Consider the following 22,272-nt stretch of genomic DNA (forward strand, 5'->3'; position numbering starts at 1 on the left):
CTGAACGGGGGTTGGACTCTCTGATCTAAGAGGACATGCCTGAGTGGCCCCCAGATGTGTTCTGCAGGTGATGTGGTTGACCTGTCCCCAGCATCTGAGGATGGGTGTGCCTCTGGGAAGGACACGTTGTCCTGCTGTTACCTGGACTTCCCAAGCACTCTGAGGGTCATGTGTTCCCTGACTCATGTGGAATAGCAGGTCATCCAAGCTTTTCGTGGTTCTGTGGGTAAGCTGGCATATTTGGATTGGAAAGCCAGTTTTTGGCAATGTTCTGGGTCTGTACACTGGTTCCCCAGGTGGCCAGTCAGTGAATGAACCCATAATGAGAGACTGAGATGGGGGAATTTTTCTTTTTCATTTTTTATTATATTTTTGACAATCTTTACACAGTTAACTAGGGTAAAAAGGTTCAAGGGCCACAGGAAAATAGGTAAGACTATTAGTTCCATATTGTTTCCTTCATGTATCTGAGGTTCAGGGGGATATTAAGGGAGAAGCCCCACCCAGTTTCCCACCCACCCCAGGTCCCGGATGTGGGGCATGCTCTGAGATTCTTGCTCAAGTGGTTTTGATAGTTCACCAGTCATGAATCACTGCCAGTCTCGCCACTCTGAGCACAATGAGGTCATTGAAGAATCCACTGATTAACATAGTCACGATGGGGGAATTTTTTTAACCTTCATTAATAAAACAAAACTTTCCTTCCTTATGGAATCACTGTCTGAAAATGGCCGTGTTCTGTCATGCAAGAAACTGAAAGAAGATAAAAAGAAGTAAGTTAATTGGTTCATGTTCGGTGCTCTTGTGCTATTATTTCTATAGGCTATGAGTCATTTCATTTGACAATTCTGATTTCTCAAAGACCAGAGCCACATACAGATTCTTCCTCCCCTGAGACCCATCAGAGACCGTCATCTGATGGGATGACGCATGTCCCAAGAGACCTCGTTGCACAAATGCTCCGTTCTACTGTCAACAACAGGGCCTCCCATCCCTCTGGACAGCTGACTCCTGCCAGCAGTAGGGTCTGCTTTGGCACTGGTTCTGTAATGTCAGCGGTCCTACCCCTCCCATTTCTCTTGCTGACATCAGTGATGGGTTTTCAGTTCTGCTGGTCATGTGGGGACTTCTAGCTTTCTGGCCTGAGTAGTTGTCTGTCTAGCATGAATCTGACTTGCCATACCATTTCATAAAATCCTTTTCACTAGCAAAAGGGAAGAGACACTGTAAAATCAAATTACTAATGGTCCCATAGCCCGAGATCAGAAATTGCTTTCTGGATTGTGTTTTTGATGGCTGATCATACTTTTCACTGCAGTACCGAGATTATCTTGCCATCACCACCAATTTGTGAAACGACAGTAACACTGGTGACCAAGGATCTAGCAGTGATCATGTCACATCCCTGATAGGAATTTCCTATTACCTGGGTGTTACACACAGTCTTGTGGCAGGCAACCTGCAGGGAGATGGCAAGTGGGTGTTGCTCCCCTGTACCCTGCATATTAGAGAGTTGATTCCTACACCCGGAGTTGAGATGTTCTGATTGGAGACATCTGCCGTCCTCCAAGCAGCATTAAGGCAATGGAGAAGTTTCTGGTATTAAACACCCCACATCACAGAAGGTGAGGATCCAGTTATTAATTGTACCAATATACTTTGACAAAAAATAAAAGCAATGATCAAAAATATTGTTAAAGAAAGCGTAATGCTAGTAATGAAGTGTTTTGTAAGCTGGAAAAAATTAAGTGAAAGAATATAAACCATGCAAAGAGAGCTCCACCTTAGAGTTCTATGATCTATCAAAATTTTTAAAGATTTATCTATTTTTATTGGAAAGTTACATTTACAGAGAGATAGAGAGACAGAGAGAAAGATGTTCCATCGGCTGATTCACTCCCCAAGTGGCCGCAACAGCTGGAGCCAAAGCCAGGAGCCAGAAGCTTCTTCCGGGTCTCTCACGTGGGTGCAGGGTCCCAAGGCTTTGGGCCGTCTTCCACGGCTTTCCCAGGGCACAAGCAGGGAAGAGGAGCAGCTAGGACATGAATTGGCACCCATATGGGTTCCCTGCAGGTGCAAGTTAAGGATTTAGCCAGTAAGCCATTGCCCTGGGCCCTGATGTATCCTATTCTGTGCAATGAAGAATAAAATAGCTACAAGTATCTGAACAGAAAAACAAACAAACACTGATTGAATTCACAAAAAGCTAAGAACACGTTGGCCTTAGTGGTGGCTATGGTTAGAGAATTCTACTTGCTAAGACTCCTCTCTACCCTTCCCACATACACATTTGAAGACTCACAGCAAATGTTTTATATGTGTCTTTCCTGAAAAAATTATACCAAGATGACTGGACGTTAAACTAACTGAAATAGAAAAGATGGAGTATAGAAGTGTGGTGAGCATTGATAGAAAACTGCACATGGAAGAGGTTCATTAAAATATAGTAGCACAGAGATTAATTCACAAATAATAATATAGATCCAGTACTCATGGCTGCATTGACTGAGAGATGGAAAAATGGCTACAACACACACATGCTTAAATTGTTTGACTATTTTCAGAAATGAAAGAGGAAATGGTAATTATGGTATTCCTTTGGAATTCATTAAGTAAGTAAAACATGCATTGGGGTATATTTGTAAAAACATTTAAAGATAATAACATGCTAACATGAAAAGCAACGATCTCCTTGTATGCCACAGGAGAAAACGAAAGTATTCATACAGCGCAGTAGAAGCAAACTACCAGAGCTTGGAAATATAAATGTTAAGTGTTGGAACACTGTAAGGCCCACTTTCTGTTACAAACTACTGGGCTCTATTCCAAGAAGCCTGATTAGTTTAATATTATAACCTATGGATGTGTCAATGCAATAGGTCATCTATTCATATGAATACATGTTGAAAAAGCTCTTGGTAAAATTAAGCATCCATCTCTACTAATTCTTTCAACAATAAGAATAAATGGAGAGTCCCATAATATGGGAAATCATCTAATTTGGGATAGTGGCCACTTTTATCTAGCAAGATACTGAAAGCCTCTCTCCCCCTTAGCAGGTAGCTTTATTCCAGCGGGTCTTTGCAGTTAAGTGACACATAAAACTGAAGTAAAATGTCTCATTCCAAGATGATGCCATCATCTTGAAATATTAATATGATGTAAGTGACCTAGAAAATCTTAAGTCGAAAATAGTAATATGGATTGTGTTCAAGATAAATATATGGAAATTAATAGTGTTGAATGCCTCCAACAGTTAGAGATGATAATGGAATGAGGAGAGGAGGGCGTGACAGCACCCACGTGGCTTGTCCACTGCCTCCATCCCTACCTCTGACAAGGAACAGAAAATATGCTTTGAAGTAATGGGGAGGAGACTTGAAAGGATTTTCTGTGAACACACAACACAGCTTTATTTGAAAACTCAGCAATCTTGAATAAAGGAATGGCATGCTACGTGCATTGCCGAAGGGCCTAAATGTTGTTGACTTTCTCCAAATTATAATTCTGAGATATTTCCAATCAGAATCCTCCAGGAGTGTGTCGTCTTTGTGTGTGAAGTCTTGTTTCCTTTATTGCAAGCTCCTGGTGTCCACTGTCTGGTTTAAGCAGAAGAGGAATTTATTTAAGGGATGTGTAGTAGAATTGGTGGGGGCACAGAGCAGAGAAAGCACTGGAGGCCACATAGCTGCACAAACCATCCCATCTCAAGCTGGCACTGTACCCCAGCAGGGCCTGGCTCTTTGCTCCTGGACCCTGAGTTCCAGGAGCTCTGCCACCAATTTTGCTGCTGAAATCAGTTCTTGTTTCCAGCCCTGCTAGTTCCTTCTGTGACACAGTAGCTGAGGTCAGACCTAAATGGCAAAACCTAAGCTGGAGGCTGAGTGTAAGGAAGCCTGGAAAAGCAGGCTAGGCACTCTGTTTTGGAGAGGTGGGGCTGATGAGGTGGGTAATTACTCTTATGTAGTGATGATGATCAAGAGGTACAGCTGGGTGACCATGAAGATGACAGACGCTTATCCTGGGGACTTGACGTGGTGACTTCGTAAGACACCTGGGAAGCTGAATATAGGTAAAATCAGACCAGTGAATTTAGTGACTTAGATCTGAGCCACCTGAGATGACAGCATCATAAAGGGACAGTAATCTGAAAAATAATTCACAAATGAAATAAAAATTGGTAAGGATTGATGATAATGTGATGCTAGAAACATCACAGACTACTGAGAAAGAAAGAGCCAGTTTGCTCAATATCATTTGTTGATTAACCTCTCTAAAGGAAAAGGTTAATTTGCTGCATACTTTGTACTACAATATATATATTTTTTTGGTGTGGCTTTTAAATTACCTGATTATGTTGAACGTTAAAGAGTGACATTAGTATATAGCTCAGCATTCAGTATATTTAGAATGTAAAAGTAAGGATGTCTGAACTTGGTGAAAGTGGGGGAAAACAGCCGAAAGGAAAAAAACTGCTAGCATGACTGTCTGGACAGTTTAAAATTCTCTAGATTGACAAACAGCATAAACTGAGGAGATATGTGTAACACATATGATGGGCAGGGAGACTGATGTTGCATCACAGCGGGCTAAACCACTGTCTGCAGCATGGACATATCCTATCAGAGCATCAGCTTGAGTCCAGGCTGCAGCTGTTCAGATCCAAGTCGCTGCTGATGCACCTGTTAAAACAGAGGGATGCCTCACCCAAGTAGGAGACTGGGAAGGAATTCCAGATTCCTGGATTCCACCTGATCTAGCCTTGGCAGCTGCAGGCATCTGGGGAAGGAACTAGCAGATGGAAGCTCTCTCTGCCTCCACCTTTTATGTAAATACAGTGATATATAAAAAATGAACAGAAGGTTAATATTATGAGTCACAGGGCAGGCATTTGATAAAGTAACTAAAACACCACTTGGGGCGCTTGCACCCCAGAGTGCCTGGGTTCGGGTCCTGCCTCCGCTTCTGATGCCAGTTCCCTACTGATACAGCAGATGAAGGCTCCAGTCCCCCTGTCCGTGCCACCCATGTGGGAGGCCTGGCTTGAGATCTGGAATCCTAGCTGAATCAGCCTGGTCCAACCCTGGCTGGGGAGGGGTGGGGGGAATGAATCAGTGAGTGGAAGCTGTCTCTGTCTCTCTTTGATTCTAAACGAAAATGGAAATTTTAGAAATATTGTTAAGTCATAAGTTATTTTTAATTAATATATAAAAAAACCTTGAATGTCTCAATTAATATATGTACAAAAACATGAACATATAATTCATGAAAAAAATAGGAAGGTGGATAAGCAATGAAAAGTTCAGTCTATCTGCAAAGAAATGCAAATCAACATGATGAAGTGAGATAAGGGGCCAGCATGATGGCTCAATGCCTAAATCCTCACCTTGCAAATACCAGAATCCCATATGGTTGCTGGTTCATGTCCCGGCAGCCCCACTTCCCATCCAGCTCCCTGCTTGTGGCCTGGGTAAGCTGAGGAGGATGACCCAGAGCCTTGGGACCCTGCATCCATATAAGAGACCCAGGACAAACTCCAGCATCATGATTGCCAATCAGCTCAGCAACTGCTATTTCAGAATGGACCAGTGGATGGAAGATTTTTGTCTCTCGTTCTCCTTATAAATCTTCCTTTCCAATAGAGAAATAAGCATTAAAAATCAAAAGAAATGACGAGGTAGTTGTTTTCACCTGATTTGCAAACATGGTGTTCATTTATGGTTATGATACAGTGAGATGTATAGTCTTGCTACTTCTGTTGTCTTAGAAAATGGCTTGATATTTCATGATGGAAAGTCCTGAAAATAGGTCGTGTCATTTGACATATTATTGACACTTCATTTGGTGTTGGCACACCAAAATTTAAGGAAATAAGCAGAAATGAACCTAGAAATGCATATTTGAGGTATAAGTCATAGCAGTATTTATAATCGTACAAAATTAGAAATAAACATAAAATGATAAAAGAGTGGTGGTTATATTGGAGCTCACCTGTATAATACAATGATTTGTAACCATTAAAAAACCATTATGCTAGCATAGCATTACTGGCATAGGAACATCATAATCATAACAGAATTATAAAGACCAGGACACAAAAATAAGTATAGCTTATGATATAATTTAAAAAGCTATATATTTAGATACTATCTCTGATAGTAGAGATACATACTATCAGAAAATGAAGACAGACAACAAGGTTATTACATTAGAATTAACAAGTTCATTTATATAAGTTAACATATCTCTCCAGGTCCTCAGCTATGATCATGTATCAAGTTACCTGTAAAATTGGGTTTTAAAAAGTTATCTTAAAAGTGAGCAGTTCCTGTTTAGTTTTTAATAGTTTTACCAGACAAATCCCGTGTGCGTATTACTGCCACCCTCACCATCTGCCTTGAGTTTCAAGCAGTTGAACAATTTCTGTATAACGTTTTCCAGTATTAACAGCAATCCTGACGTTATCCCCCTAGTCTAGTTTCTCTCCAGTCAGCTCCCATGGTGCTCATGAGCATATGTTGCAGTCGCCTACATACTGGCCACCTAGAAATGTTCTGCGTGTGCCTCAGGGTGATGGGGAACCCGCGCCGTGAAGATTCCAGTGGGGTATTTTTTTTTTTAATGACATAAGTTACTGAAGAAAGAGGTCTGTTTTGGGTCAGAAGTCATTATGGTTGGAAAGTTTCACAAAACCACATAACAGAACTTTTTCCTTCGTTATTTTTTGGTTTGAAAAGATTCATTAAAAATGTCCTGGTAAAATTGTTCTGCATTAAGGTGTCCAAAGCAACAATCCTGTATTTTGTTTCGTGGCTTCTCATTTCAGGCAATGTATAATGTATAATGGTCTAATGGAGACTATCATATCCAGATGTGAGGATACAGTGCTACTAGGAAGCATCTCTACTTGCTGATCAAAGATGGATTCTGAATGAAACTGTTGGATATATCTTTTTTAATATATGTTTTTATTATATTTTGGCAATCTTTACATAGTTAATTAGGGTAAAAAAGGTTCAAGGGCTACAGGGAAGTGGGTAACGCCATCATTTTTTTTTAAATACACACTTTCTGTGAACTTTTTTTTTTAAAGATTTTATTTTATTTTTATTGGAAAGGTGGATATACAGAGAGGAGGAGAGACAGAGAGGAAGATCTTCTGTCCGATGATTCACTCCCCAAGTGAGCACAACGGCTGATGCTATGCCGATCCGAAGCCAGGAGCCTCTTCCGGGTCTCCCACGTGGGTGCAGGGTCCCAAAGCTTTGGGCCGTCCTTGACTGCTTTCCTGGGCCACAGGCAGGGAGCTGGATGGGAAGTGGGGCTGCCGGGATTAGAACCTGCGCCCATATGGGATCCCGGGCATGCAAGGCGAGGACCTTAACCACTGCGCCATGGCGCCGGGCCCTCTCTATACATTTTTAATATTAGCTTTCTAGGATCTGGCACAACAGCCTAGCAGCTAGGGTTCTTGTCTTGCAAGTGCCGGGGTCCCATATGGGCGCCGGTTCTAATCCCAGTAGCCCTGTTTCCCATCTAGTTCCCTGCTTGTGACCTGGGAAAGCAGTCGAGGATGGCCCAAAGCCTTGGGATGCTGCACTTGCGTGGGCAACCCAGAAAAGACTCCTGGCTCCTGGCTTCAGAACGGCTCAGTTCTGGCCATTACAGCCTCTTGGGGAGTGAATCAATAGACAGAAAATCTTCCTGTCTGTCTCTCCTCCTCTCTGTATATCTGACTTTCAAATAAAATAAATCTTTAGAACAAAGTTAGTTTTCTAAGTAACTATACAATTGTTAAGTTAGCTCTTATACCATTTGAAATTTCCTATGTTTCAAGTTATAGCTTGCTGGTCAAAGAGAGCTGGTGTGACTCACAAGCTTTATTGCTTGTCTTGGTAAAGCAGAGTTCCTGCTTCAGGACCCTCGGCAGTCTCCAGGCAGTCAGGATGAGTTCCTTATGGACCCGAGCTTCACCTCGTGCCCTTGTTCTGCTCCACTGTGGGGGACCTACTGTCTAGTCTCCGTGACCAGAACTCCCTGTTGGACACCTGCAGGATTGGTTAGGGGACTCTCTTCCCCTTGCTTCCGGTAGTAGCTGAGTCTGTTTTCTGTCCTCTGGGCTCCTTCCTGTTGCCTCATTCTCTGGGAGTATTGTTTGTGAGAGCCCTTGTCTTCCTTTTACCTGCACACATGGGTCTGCTTCCTGCACGGGCTGCTTTGGTCCACAGCTTTATGTTGGGCCAGGATGTCTCTCCTAAACACAGCTCCTGTTTCCCTTTGCTTACCCACTCCCCATCAGTGTCCAAGCAGACCTCACAAGCCAAGGCTCTCCATAACCGAATGACTTGCACCGTGCTGTTGTGATTAATGCATCATCCTGCTAGCTACTCGCCCGAACTGGAGACCTCAGCAGCAGCTTTTGTTTCAGGCTCCTTCCCTATTTGCCTCTGAAATGTGTTTAGAGCTAGGCTCTTTCCAGGGCCAATATGTGGATTAGGGTTTATATGGGAAACAGAGAGCTGGGATCTCTTTCTGCACTTAGACTCCATGCTCCAATTCCATCAAACTCTTCTTCTAAATGGAAGTGTGTGTGTGTGTGTGTGTGTGTGTGTGTGTGTGTGTGTGAAATTTATTATTATTTTGTGATACAGTTCCACAGGCCCTGAGATTTCCCTTATCTGCTCTCCAAATCCCCTCTCTCCACACACTGATTTCTCCCATGTTATTACTGTAGTATAGTTCTTCATAAACAGTCGTTAAGCCCATCATTGTGGACATGAACAATGGCACAGAGTCCAACATCCTGTTGTCAAGATATAGTTAACAGTTTCATTGGGAGTCCATCTTTGATCTGGAAGTGGAGATGCATACTGCATTGTATCCTATCTCTGGATGTGATGGTCTCCATTACACAGTTACTATACATCCCCTTAAATGAAAAGCCACAAGACAAAATCAGCAGCAGGAAGAAAAACAGAAATTTATAGCACCATGACATTAAATAGCATGACTAACTAATGTGTTGCTGAAGAAATCAAGAACCTTCTTGCAGAAAATGATGCTGATGTATGTATGACCTATCAGTCAGTGAAGAATTTAATAAGAGAAAACTGTTTCGAAGGAATGAAAATAAAAACAAAAACATCGAAATCTATGAGATATAGTTTCTGCTGATCTTTGCTGGTGAGATGTGTCTCCTGTCAGCAACAGATAGATGGGCTTTGTTTTTTGATCCAGTCTACTAATCAAAGGCATTCAATTGATAGGTTTAAGTCATTTACCTTCAGGGTTAATATGAATAGATGATAATTTGGTCCTGTCATTTTAGCAATGGGTTGTCAGTTGTTTAATTTAGTCTTCACTTGGGATATTCTTCACAATTGCCTTTGATTTTGGTGAGCTATTACTCTTCTCTGCCAAGAGTACATCTTTAAGTATCATTTGTAGGGCAGGTCAGGAAGAAGCATATTCTTTGGGCTTTTATTTACTGTGGAAGAATTTTATTTCATTTTCAAAGACAAAGCTTTGCTGCATACGTTATTCTGGGCCGGCAATTTTTTCCTCTGACAATGTGGCTGGAATAAGTTGCTCCAATCCCTTCTGGCCTGTAGAGTTTCTTGAGAGAGGTCAGCTGTGAGTCTGATTGACATTCCTCTCTATGTCACTTGACTTTTTTCAGATATGAGAACCAATGAAGCATCTCATGACTCATCGTGACATCCTGGAGTGCAGGGGTCTCCACAGTGATGCTGATGGCAGCTCAGCCAAAGCAGCAGGAGACAGATACATGAGCCTCCCTCATGTGTTCATGGAGAAATGAAATGAAAAGATGTTCATTTGGGTGCATGTAATGTTTGGTATCCATGCTGAGTTTTTTGTTTGTTTTTTTTTTTTTTTTCATTTTTCCCCTGGACTTTGGGAAGTACCCTTCTGCAAACTTTGGGGTACCAAACCAGAGCAGCTAATGAAATGGCTCTGAGGGTGATAGCCAGCAGTCTGACAACTCCCAGGATGATTCTGACGTGCTGTGCAGGTGGAGAATTTCTGCAGCGTGATTTCCAACGCCTCCTTGCTCTCTGGAGTCACCCGTGAGGCCCCAGACCAATTAAAGCAGAAATTTCAGGTGTCTGGCCTGGCGTCAGTGTATATCTTTTTAAAAGCTCTCCAGGGATTTTGATAGAGTCAGGGTTGGAGAACAAGTAAAACTGTAAAGTTCACTTTTTCTTCTTTAAGCAGAATCTAAAGTAGTGTACTTGAATGCAATGAAGTCAGCTGGGAAGCTTTACCAGTGAGTGATGAGTGCCCCCTCTCGCTCCCCATGGTGATTTAATTGGTTTGCAGTGTGGCTTAGGCTTCTGGGCTTTTCAAGCTCCCTGGACTATTTGAATGTGAAGCCAAGGTTAAGATGACCGTTTTAAAGCTGGGATTCTGAAACATTATTGTACCGTGTATGATGCACTTGCAATCCTTAGGTTTTGTTTGTTGTTGTTATTTTGCTTTTAAAGTACCAGCTTCACAGAGGTGGAGAAGCACCTGGTCCCTAGGTCATGCACAACGTGTTTGACCCCAGGCAGGGGCAGCGCTCCTTACTGTGCAGGACTTTAATGTGATTCCTCCTCCTCCACAGCATCAAATTACTGCCTTCATTGTGTCTTGCTTCAGTCACTAGGGAAGTTCTAGCTCAGGCCAACATATGGTTTGAGTCCAAGGTAACCTGAACTTCTTTTTCTTATTCATGTAACCAAGTGACCCTCATGTAGATTTAGAAAGGAAAAGAACTTTTAAAAAAGAAACTACTTAAGTATTAGATGAATGTATGACTGCATTTTGAAACTAATTTGAGAGTCCTCTCCAAACCTGACACGAGAAAGACCATAAAGACAGTAAAAGCAAATGGTTGATAAATTTAAGAAATTTCTTTTAGGGGAAAGTTTCCCTACGTGATATTAAAACATAGACACCTATTGGAGAAGCTCACAAAATTAACAGAATTGTTCCAAATCACGGAGGCAAAAGATCAATAGAAATAAAAAGATTAACATATGAACTCAGTGGAATAAGGTACAAGCCTTTACATAAAAAAACAGAATTGGTGAAGGTGTAAAGAGATTCTGAGCTCCATACGTAACTGTCTGAAAACTATAGAAGAAGGGGGTGGATATGTTATTTAGCTTGACTGCAGAAAAACCTTTCCATAATGTACTTTTTGTACCAAAATATCTTGTTATGTTGATACATCTTTTGTCTCAATTATCCTCCAAAAGAATTGGGAAAAAAAAACAGTATCAAAGTACATGATGCTGTCTTTCAAGTGACCAAAAATAGAGAAATTCCAATATTGGCAAGGTGAAGGGCAAACAGTGAAAGTTTTATTAGTGAAAGTGTTATTAGTGAAAGTGTTAATTTAGCAATCAATGCTAACGGGAAATTGTGTTGACCCTTGGATGCAACAGCCATTATAGAAATTCAGCTTTTGGGTATAATCGCTTTAGTATTCAGAAGATGTTTCAGAAATTATCAAAACATTAAAACAAATATATCCACTGAGAGAAGGCTGTGGTACGTGATGTAATGGAATATTTCTCAAGGCTAAGAGATGATGATTGAAATTTTGAATTCAGTCAGATTTAAACTTCAAGATTTAAGTGCATTCGTTAGGATTTAATATAGAAAGGTATAGATTATTAAGAAAAAATATGAGACTAAAGCTTTAAGTTATGTAGCCATAGCATTGGATATGGCATCATGCAGTGGAATGAACTTTTCATTTACATGTTACATACTTCCATATATGTGTGTATTTCTGGATACAAACATACTCTGTGTAACAAAGTTGCAAGATGAGTATCAGCCCTGTGGTCAGGGCCTAATCCTTCTTTACAAACTATCCTGTTGTGTTCACAAGGGCAGAAAGGGGGGGCAGCACTTTCCTGACCAACTTCTTAGTACCAGTTGGCCTGTCTGATACGATACCCAAGAGGTTAGACATTTTCAATTTTCTATTTGCCAAGTGCACAGGTATAGCTTAATTGCGGTCTCTAGAATTGTCTATATTCTGTTTCCTGCATTGTTCCTGTCAGTATCACATGCAGGAGCACCAGCTGTCCTTGGCCTTTCACGTTCTGTCCTTAGCGAAGTGTTCAGCGTGTTTTGACTGTTGATTGATGCTTCTAAATGCTTCAGAATGTCAAAACATGTGCCTGTTATGGAGCCAGTTTTTAAGTGAGAGGGACTGTTAGGACTCTGCTGTGTTTTTTGAGAAAGTAACCATGACTTTTATGTCCCTGCCTCAATACACAGCAAAATAGCATGTTTCTCCACATTGTCCTTAACAACTGTCACTCCAGGAAGTAGTGAGTTTTAGAGATTGATATTTGTGGACATAGCATCTTAGACTTGGGTATGATTTGAAACAAGCTCCCCTCACTAACCTTGTCAGCCCTCCTAGATTGTCTACTAGAAATGAAATGTTCACTAGGCACAGGTTCTAGACATAAACGAAGAACTGGGATGGCTACGTCCCTCTCATAGATAAAGGAAAGTCATGTTTTCTGTAGAAAATTAGATAATCACCTGCTGACAAAAATCCCATGCCTTGGTTTTAACTGTCCTGGTAATATTACATGAGTGAAATAATATGCATGCTGTATGTGGAGAAGAAATGAAGCATGAAATGTACAGATTTTAAGTCAGCTGTGTTATATTTGTCAGCCGTTAGGTACTGATTAAGCTGAAAAGTGGTTGGTACCAACAAATGATTAAAGTAGTGAAAGTGTCAGCAAGATTTTGGTTAATGAATGCTTTCTTTTTTAAGGGACTTTTAATCTTAATCCAGGAACATTGGAATAATTCACAGCTAGAGGAAGTGAGCAATTGTGGACTTCAGTCTGGTCCACAATCAGGGAAACTCAGAACAGAGTTCGCAAAAGATGTGGAACGGGAAGTTACCAATGTCGTTACTTTAGAACACCTGCGGGCAGGTAGGATTTCATACTGTTGACAGAGTAGGATGCTATTTGGGTTGACAGGAAAGGGATTTCAGGTCTTTGAGTTGTTTTATTGTTTTTTGTTTCTTTGTTTTTGAGAATACTTAAGGGATCAGAATGAAGTAAGGATAGAAAGGGGACATTAAACTTCTGTGGATGAGACAAGAAAGAAGGAAGTTGTACTGTATAGAAGAACAGGAAAATGAAAAGAAAACCAGGACTTCCTGCTTCAGTGTTCTGAGGAGCAAGTGCAAGTTCAGCATGGGATTTGCAGTTTTCTGAGACATCCCATGGCCAAGTTCCTCGACCCCAGCTGTCTGTGCATATCATCTCCATTAAAAGCCTGGGGTAGGGCCTGGGTAGAAGCATATTGTTTGAGAAAGCTTCCTAAGGAATTCCATGTGCAGCACAGGCTGTGGACTTTGTTGATCTGAGAAAATGGAACAGAAGGTAATGAGACAAATAGTCGGGGTGGGGGAGTCCTGAGGCCAGGGGGAGTCCCGCGGCTCCCAGTGTGGTTTGTGGGAACTGAATATCAGTATTCTTGGGCCACTGAATTTTGTTTTATTATGATGCAGCAGAGCTGGGTCCTTTTGATTCTTTTAAGTCTGAACAGATTTGGGAAAGTAAAAGCTGAAAAATGATATACCATTTTGGAGCGGAAAAGTAGTCTTTTTGTAATATGTTTTTGCTTCTTTCAGCTGGAATTCATAGATAGCAGAAACCAAAGAAGCATTTGGCATTTGTTAAAATGGGCCACCTTAACTTTAGTATCAGTTGTTCAGCTAGGAACTGGAAGGAAGAAGTTTGTAGGAGATAATACCTTTAGATTTACATTTAAGACTTAAATGGGGATGCAGAATTTCATTTAAATAACTCCTCTTTGGCTAGAAATTATTCAACAAATGAAACACACTAAATAGAATCAATTTCCTGATAACATCCACCTCCTCCTTCTAGACGAAAATGGAAAAATTTTGTATCTAATTATGTTAAGGATTTGAAATGCCTTCCTATAAGATTTTTAAAAAAATGCATGTATTACATTATATTCTTTAACTCCATCTGATCCAGATTCAGAGACGAAATATCAAACATTGCTAGAATGAATCAAGGTTCCCAAAACTGCATGAAACTGAGGGCTCTCTCTTCGGTGTTCTCACCTCCCCTTCCTTGGCCTGACAGATGCTACCCAATAACTTTAAACAAAAGCTAAAAGTAATCTCTTGGCTATCACTGAGAAGATGAATTACTGTGGACGGGAGGGAAACATACAAGTAAAAATCAACTTTCTTCATCACTCTTGACATTCACCAGTCTTTACTTGGATCACCTTGAGATGTGACACCAATTCAGAGTAATAAGGTAGGGTCAATGAAAAGCTAAAACATTCTCAGGAACCCATTATAACACATCTCCAAGGGATTCGTGTCAGTGCCACCACGTTTCAAATACAGTACACAAATTCCAGAGCAGCGGCTCCCTGAAATGGAGACAGTGGGTAGCTGTGAAAGCCGGGTGACACAGAATTGACCTCTTCTTGGGTCTCTCTTCTGCTCCCTATTTGTTTTCCACCCTGTAACCTTACCCATCACTCCTTAGTACACATCACATGTCCGTTTGTCAGCGTTTGCTGTGAGAGAACATTCTGTGTGAATCCACCGTGTTGTCATTGAGGCGTGTTGACTTTGAATCAATAATGTTGTTACATTGAAGCTTTGCTTCCAAACCAAAAAAAAAAAAAAATCTTTTTCATATAAGCAAGTATCCACAGTTGGTGTTGTCCCAAGTTGCTGACTGGTGTATCTGCTTCTGTCAGCAGACTTTGAGGTTTTGTATCTTGCACACTGGTTTATCAGTTCTGTCAGATGGGCAAGTGTGTCATCATTGAATTAGGAAAAACTACTGTGTCCCTAGTTTACTGAGAACTGACAGTACAGTTTTTGTGTGCCTATATATATGTATATATATAACTTTTATGCATCCCTGATGACGTTTAGAAGTATAAATTGGAACAAGAGAGAAATGGAGTATAGTATCCATATTGTTATATTCCATTCGGTTTTACCCATGGTGACTAGAAACACCATGAAATTATCATTACCCAAGCTTTAGTATTTAATGTCTATGATGTTCCTTCTCTGCATACCTTTTCTAGCACAATTGATCCATTTGAGTCTCTGAAACAAACCAAGACCATTCAGTTCATTAGGAACTAGATAATGTGAAGGGAGAAAAAGTCGTTTGCCCTAAACTACAGTTAAGAAAACTAAGTTTTTGAATGTGTAGATGATATAAATATTATATCTGAGAAACACAAGTAGATGTGACATTATTACATGTAACTGCATCTCACTTCAAATACTTTCATATATTTAAAATAATTTGATGTCCACCCTGCATTAGGAGACCAAAGCCTACACAAGAATTTAAGTTCTTCTCTCAATTGTCCTGCTCAATTGTCCCCATCTGAGTTAATGTCACCATTTACTCCTTTACTTTGTCCAAGATCTTGTCAACTCTGTTCCTCTCTTCATATACTTAGCCTGTTTCATAGCACATCCCATTGGCTCCACTCTCAAAACCGAGCTGAGATCTGCAAAGACCACATACTGTCTCCTGTGACCTCGTCCTTACTGGCAGCTTCCTGCTTCACCTCGTTGCTTCTACTCTTGCCTACCTGGACACAGAATAGCTAAGAAAGATCTTGGTCTTGTCATTCTTCTCTCTGTCATAGTGGGCTAATGAATATCTGTTGATTAAATCAGTCAAGCCATGGGTCGTGGCTGTTAGGAGATGAATGAGGCTGGGACAGGAAAAAACCAAAGAGTCAGAGTCTGGAGATTGTAAGAAAGCTTTTCTTGGCAGTATGTACTTCTCTTTCCACTTGAAAACCAAAGCACAGAGGTTTCCTTGTGTTCATTGGCCCGCGGTGCTTACTTCACAGCTAACCAAGGGACAATTCCACCGACAGTCAATCAAGATTGTGCCTTAGCCATTTGGATCTTAAACAGCTGTCCAGGCCTAATGAATAGTCTGCAATTACACCTGGAGTGGAGCCAATTTCTGAGACAGGTGTCTGCATGAAAGTCAATCTCTGACCCTCTCTGTGTATACCACCTTGACCGGGTCCGGTGGGACAGACTTAAACTTCTCCATGGCCTTTAACTATTTCATGAATTGACTTGATCTGAGATTCCCGCATCAGTATTCCACATCCTGCTTTATCTGCTGACATTCACCTTGCCATGGGTTCCTGTTTGATGCTGTGAAGTTCAGTCTTAAGGTTTTAGGCAGTACTCATGCCTTTCTGGGAACCTCTGACAAAGCAGTGACACACAGAACTGACTCTTGGGGTGCCACAGTCACAACTCATTTAAAGGGATCAGCAAATGATGACTAGAAGAATTCAAACCGGGGTTTATTCTCTTATTCACCAGCAATTTCAAGGACAGTTATCATTAATTTTTGAATCCCCTCCATCTTGATAGATAATGTTATCAAAAACCATCATTTTAAGATCAGACACCTATTAAAAGCGCATTCATAATCTTCTAGTGGGGATAGCATATGCCTTTTTAAAAGGTTTGCAACTTGCATCCTTGTGGAAAGACAGAAGACTTTGCCAACCTAATTACCAAGCAATCAAACAATTTAATTAATCTGGAAATCACTTTAACAATAAACACCTCTGAAATGAGGCATCCCAGACAACCCCATTAGGTAAAGTATGTTTTGGATACATGGCTGTGCATCAGCCATGCCAGGGCCCTTTGAGGATACTGGCGTTAATTACCTACCTGATGTCTGACCACTACTGAGCTTACCAGTGGGGTCAGAAATATCAGCAGCGATGCTGGCAGTCCATAAAACATCCTAGCATTCAACCATCTACAGCCAGCCAGTCCCTTGGAGCAGTAAGATTGGAGTTATAAGCAAGTGCTGCACATATGGGCAGAGAATTGACTGGCACCAGTTTTCATTTTGAGAGTCTCCCAGGTATAGCTTTGCAGATGGGTGGGTGAACTCAGAGAACTGTGCTGTGAAGAGTGAAGGGCATGTATAGGACTGCGCTTCCATTCCTCTGGCTGTCAGCCTGGGCGAGTATGCACCGTGGGCCAGTCTTCCACATTGGGTTCAGAATATCACAGGTATGCTTTACAGCAAGGTTTCTTCTACATCAGCGATGTTTTGATTGCTGCCAGTAGGCAAATAGAGGTGAGAAGGCTTCTGAGGTCAAGTAGAAATCCATTTCTATTTGAAATGAGAACCAAGCCTCCTAAGACTTTTGTCTATCTGTTGTAGAAGATGGAGGAATTGTTTGCAGGACATGACACAGGGATCTGCAGAACACTGCATTGCCCCCTCTCTATTCCCAGCCCATACTTCTGCCCACTTGTTTCTTAAAATAGGGGGTCATTCTCCTTGGCCCAGCTCAAAACCAGAAATCTTGAACTTTATCACAGTTTCCCATGTAAATGACAGACAGAGCCATGGTCTGATTCCCTCCAGGGCGCGTGTTAGCAGAAAGGAAGAATCAGAGAGAACTTAACCCAGGCACTTGTGTGTGCCAAATAATGTCATTCCCCCAATCCCCATATATATATATGTATATATATCTGCAAGGCAAAGTTTTAGAAAGAGGCAGAGAAGGAGGAAGAGAGGAAGAGACAGGTCACTTGCCAAATGGCTACAGTGGCTTGAGCTGGGTCAGGCTGACACCAGGCAAGGGCCCAAGCACTCGGGCGATCATCCACCTCATTTCCAGGCGCATTACTGGAGAGCTTAAGAGGGACTGAAGTAGCCAGTACAGAAGTTGGTGCCCACATGGGATTGCCGGGGCTGTGGACGACTGACTGCCTTACCCAGTCCCAGCCTCCAAATGATGTCTTCAACATCACTTCAAACTTCATTGGCATTTCAGCTCAGCTCTGACAAGGAACAACTGAAACGATCTCTGCTTGTTAATACAGGTGACTCTCTTGATATCAAAGATATGCATAAGAGAGAGGAAAAGGAGAAAATTTTACAATCAGTGAACCCCGACAGGCAGCCCAGGATTGGAAGGCAAAATTTGAACACGAGAAGTAATTAGTGGCAGCTTTGGTGGTTTTTTTTGGTTTGGTTTTGGTTGTGTTGTTGTTGCTGTTTTAGAACAAGATTAAATTACCCTAGCTCTGGATCTATTTCTCTGCCCATCCATCCTAAAGGTGATAGGTCACCATGTGTTATAATATGTTACCTGATATCTTGGGGAGGACGCATTAAAAGCTCTGAAAGTGAAAAGGGTTTTAACCTAGTCCCTCGTTCCTCTCTTTGAGATTTAAGAAAATATTTCATAGACTCTCTAATTATTCTGATTGATCACATTTAAACCTCCAGAGATAGTGTTTTCTGAACAGCAAGCAAAGGATAAGAATTTGGTTCCAGGTTTCATTGGTCTCATTCATTTTGAACGAATTGAGGTAGAGGAGATTATTCTCAAAATGCCTTTGCTTTGAATAATCGCGTATTTTGTTCTGATAATTGACTTGTAGTTTACCTTTTCTGGTGTGTGAGCAACATATACATTCATCCCAGCCAAAATCTGTAAGAAGATTTCTGGCTTTAAATTCTCATCAGGAAACAAACAACAACAACAAAAGATTATCAAAAATCTTGAAATAACTGAGCTCTTTTGTGGAGTACGGAGAGGAATGTATAAGCCAAGTTAAAAGTATGGGGGCAATGATGAGGCTGTTGCACGAAGTTGAAAGAACTTAATTTGCCGCATAGATAAATGGACAAAATGAATCGTGGACTGCTGGGTGGCGAAAGCAGAATCCATTTCTCCAGGGGCTCCTGGAACAACAGATGCAAAGGCATGATAAATTTCCCTGCAGCAGGGGAGAAAGGGCCTCCTGATTTTCCCTCCCTCAAGAAACGGGCTGCTCAGCACTTGCTTATTAAATGGCTTTGATTGTACTGTCATACAGTTAATAGCATCTGTTGAAGGCATCACTGCAAAATTTGCGACCTTCACTTAATTGAAAAATTTCTGTAGAGATGTAGCCCATCCAGAAGTCCTCAAGGTAACACTAAATTTGGCCTCTGTAATGGGTTCATCTATTCTTGGTGCTCACAGCTCATCAATTGTTTACCTTTCCAGCCAGGTACACTGGCTTTCCCGTGCTGCCTGGAATTCTTCATACCTAATTGCAGCCATCACTTCCACTGGGAAGCTCGTAATGTGGCTGTTAGGAGCGAAGCATCTCCTTCTGATTTATTTTCCATTTTGCAAGAATGTCCAGTTACTTGGCAGCTCTCATGTCTCAGCTCCTTATTTAAACCAGCTAGGGCCCTCTGTGGTCCTCAGACAATTCCACCAATCTTACACCATGTGCCGAGGGCAGCAGGGTGGTCTGGAGTGTCCTGGTCCTGCCCTCGCCAGCTGCCTGCCAAGCTTTCTCAATGATCAGCAGCAGGTTGAGTGGGCTAATAGAGAAAGTAACAAGCCCCCGAGGAGCTGCCCTCCTTTCAGTGAGCAATCACTGCCCGCTCTCTACCTTGGAAGAACTTGGCGAGACGTGCTCAGCTGGGCCGTCTGCCGCTGTGGTGTTCCAGGACTGCCTGGCGAGTTGCAGTCCAGCTGCCCTACATAGAACAGGGATGTTGTTGAGGGGAACGTTGACAAAGGAGTTTTTTGGGCTCTGCCCTTCCACTGCTTGTGCTGAAGTAAAACAGATGTGGGTCGTCTTCATTGGGTGTAGGTGGCCGAATTCTTAGTTCCGACACGTGGACCTTGACAATAGGCACTTTTGGACAATTTAATTTTCGAGAGCTCAGACCTTTATGCAGTTAGCCTTAAACTGCTAAGGCTGTTCCCCCAAAACAGAACGCTCCCCCAGTTTGAAACCTGTCTCTATAACTGTGTTTGTTTTGAATGTGTTTGCCTTGGGAGGGTTACAACCAAGATTAGAATATATGCATTATTCTATGGGTCTGGAATATTTACATGTTAGATATACAGAGAGCTACTGTGTGGTAATATAGGCAAGGTGTTTTTGTTTTTTAAACATATGGACGTCTGGCACATCTGGGAAACTGTGTTGGAACTCAGGCTCCCTGCTCCCCTCAATACTCCTACTCCAGGGCAGGCCAGCCCATTCCTGAAGGAGATAACAACTTATAAAATGGAAAGAAACCCATGACCAAGGGGAAGATGACCATGGATGTGGATAATGATACAAAACCAAACTTGTAACATTTTCTCCATTCTCTCTGCAGGAAACAGTCCTCAAGATAGCCCAAGAAATTTCTCCCCCAGTGCCTCAGCCCACTTTTCATTTGCACGGAGGTAAGGCCCCCTTGTGAGTAGAGAAGTGATGTGTGATGTGGAGAATCTGGTTTTCCAGCCTCTCTTTCCATTCACCTGCTCATTCCCTTTTGTGGATGAGCTGCTCAGAGGCTCCTCAGGCCACCATTGAACTGTGCTCCAACGGACCTGCGGAACAGGTCAGGGCAGATCATCTGGGCCTTGTTTTGGCCTTTGGTGCCCTTGTGAACTTTCACTGGTGCACAGTGCCCACTAAGGGCTGGAAGTTGCACTTTCCCCATTCCCGCCCATTCTTACTGCAATGCGTTGTCCATGATTGGTACTTGATGGATTCTGGTTCAATTATCAGTTCTTAGATTATAGACACTTGGTGCATCTGTGTCCTGGTGCAGTTGTCTTATTATTGCAATTATTTTGTGTAACAAGGACTTTCTTAGCATCATAAGCTAAGAATCCTGAAGTTCCTGTGTGTTTGAGAGCTTCAAGGCAGCACCTTCTGACAACACCATGGTGGTCAGCAGAATGCCTCGTGTCTTCTCTTCCTGTCCTGTTTAGAGTCAACGTCTCAGACACATATCTTGTGTCTGAATCATTGAGTCAGGAGGAAGTGTTGTTGCCCAGAAGGCTTTTTATCTGGCGCTTTTAAAAAAAAAGACATTTTGTTTATCTGAAAGGCAGAGTTACAGAAGAGAGAGGGAGAATTTGAGAGGGGGACAGAGAGAGCTTCCATCCACTGGCTTACTTCCCAAATGATTACAATGACTAGGGCTGGGCCAGGCTGAAGCCACCAGCCAGGAGCTTCTCCTGGGTCCCCCACAGAAGTCCATGTCATCCGAGGATGTGGGCCATCCTCCATGTCTTTCCCAGCTGCATTAGCAGGGAGTGGTCATGTCCAGTTTTGAGTCGGCGATCTTGCTCTATGATTTGTCCACCAGTCATCTCTTCTGTGGCCTCTTTGTGGGAATAGCTTGACACCTGCACCCGTGCTGGCCCCTTTACCCCATCACATCCATGCCTTGTCCATCTCTGCCCAGAAGATAACATGAAGAATACAAAGTATCCCTTCAGCCTGGACTCTTGAGTGTTCAGGACACATTTGGCTTATGGCCTCATTGGCTTCAGCGTTTGCTAAATCCTCCTCAGAGACCTAGCTGTACCCTAAGGGACTATCGTAGCCCTTGATAAAGACACTTAGATGGATTAAAATATGTATTTGTTCTTACATGTTACTAACCAACAAAGCTTACAATGCCTACAACTACTTTTTGTCAATTATACTGCATTTTATACTGCAAAATTTGGAAGAAAGCATGTTTGCAGCATTTTCAGAATTCTGATGTATAATTAATAGTTAATACTATAATGTTGTAACCCTCATGTCAAAAAGAGAGATTTTCTCTTGGATTAGTCACGTCCCATCATACATTAAAATGCACCTTCTACCTCAGTACCAAGAGAGTATGAGAGTGATCAAGACATTAGCCCATGGGCCCGGCGCGATGGTGCAGTGGTTAAGGTCCTCGCCTTGCACGTCCGGGATCCCATATGGGCGTCAGCTCTGGTCCCGGCAACCCCGCTTTCCATCCAGCTCTCTGCCTGTGGCCTGGGAAGGCAGTTGAGGACGGCCCAAGGCTTTGGGATCCTGCACCTGCGTGGGAGACCCGGAAGAGGCTCCTGGCTTCAGATCGGCATAGCATTGACCATTGTGCTCATTTGGGGAGTGAATCATCGGACGGAAGATCTTCCTCTCTGTCTCTCCTCTCTGTATATCTGCCTTTCCAATAAAAAATAATAAAAAATAAATCTTTTAAAAAAAAAGACATTAACCGACAGCTTACTAAAACTCACCCTGATTTTTTCTTGATGTGAAAATATATTGTTTTAGTTCCTCATCTTAAGTACCATCCAGAAAACATGAGTATTGGTTGGTCATGTGAAGTCTGTGCCTACTGAATACTAGTTTCTGATGGT

General features: G+C 42.0%; 1 protein-coding gene across 1 annotated transcript in view; it reads left to right on the forward strand.

Annotated features, from left to right (window-relative positions):
- Positions 1–22,272, forward strand: part of MAST4 (microtubule associated serine/threonine kinase family member 4) — a 594,255-nt gene that overhangs the window by 500,118 nt on the left and 71,865 nt on the right. Inside the window, exon 6 of the mRNA XM_040977340.1 lies at positions 20,253–20,322. Coding sequence (XP_040833274.1) covers positions 20,253–20,322 — 70 coding nt within the window. The remainder of the gene's footprint in view (positions 1–20,252; positions 20,323–22,272) is intronic.

Source organism: Ochotona curzoniae, unplaced genomic scaffold (genome assembly GCF_017591425.1).
Source record: "Ochotona curzoniae isolate NIBS_2020 unplaced genomic scaffold, NIBS_Ocur_1.0 contig_2754, whole genome shotgun sequence".
In the NCBI taxonomy this organism is placed as follows: Eukaryota; Metazoa; Chordata; class Mammalia; order Lagomorpha; family Ochotonidae; genus Ochotona; species Ochotona curzoniae.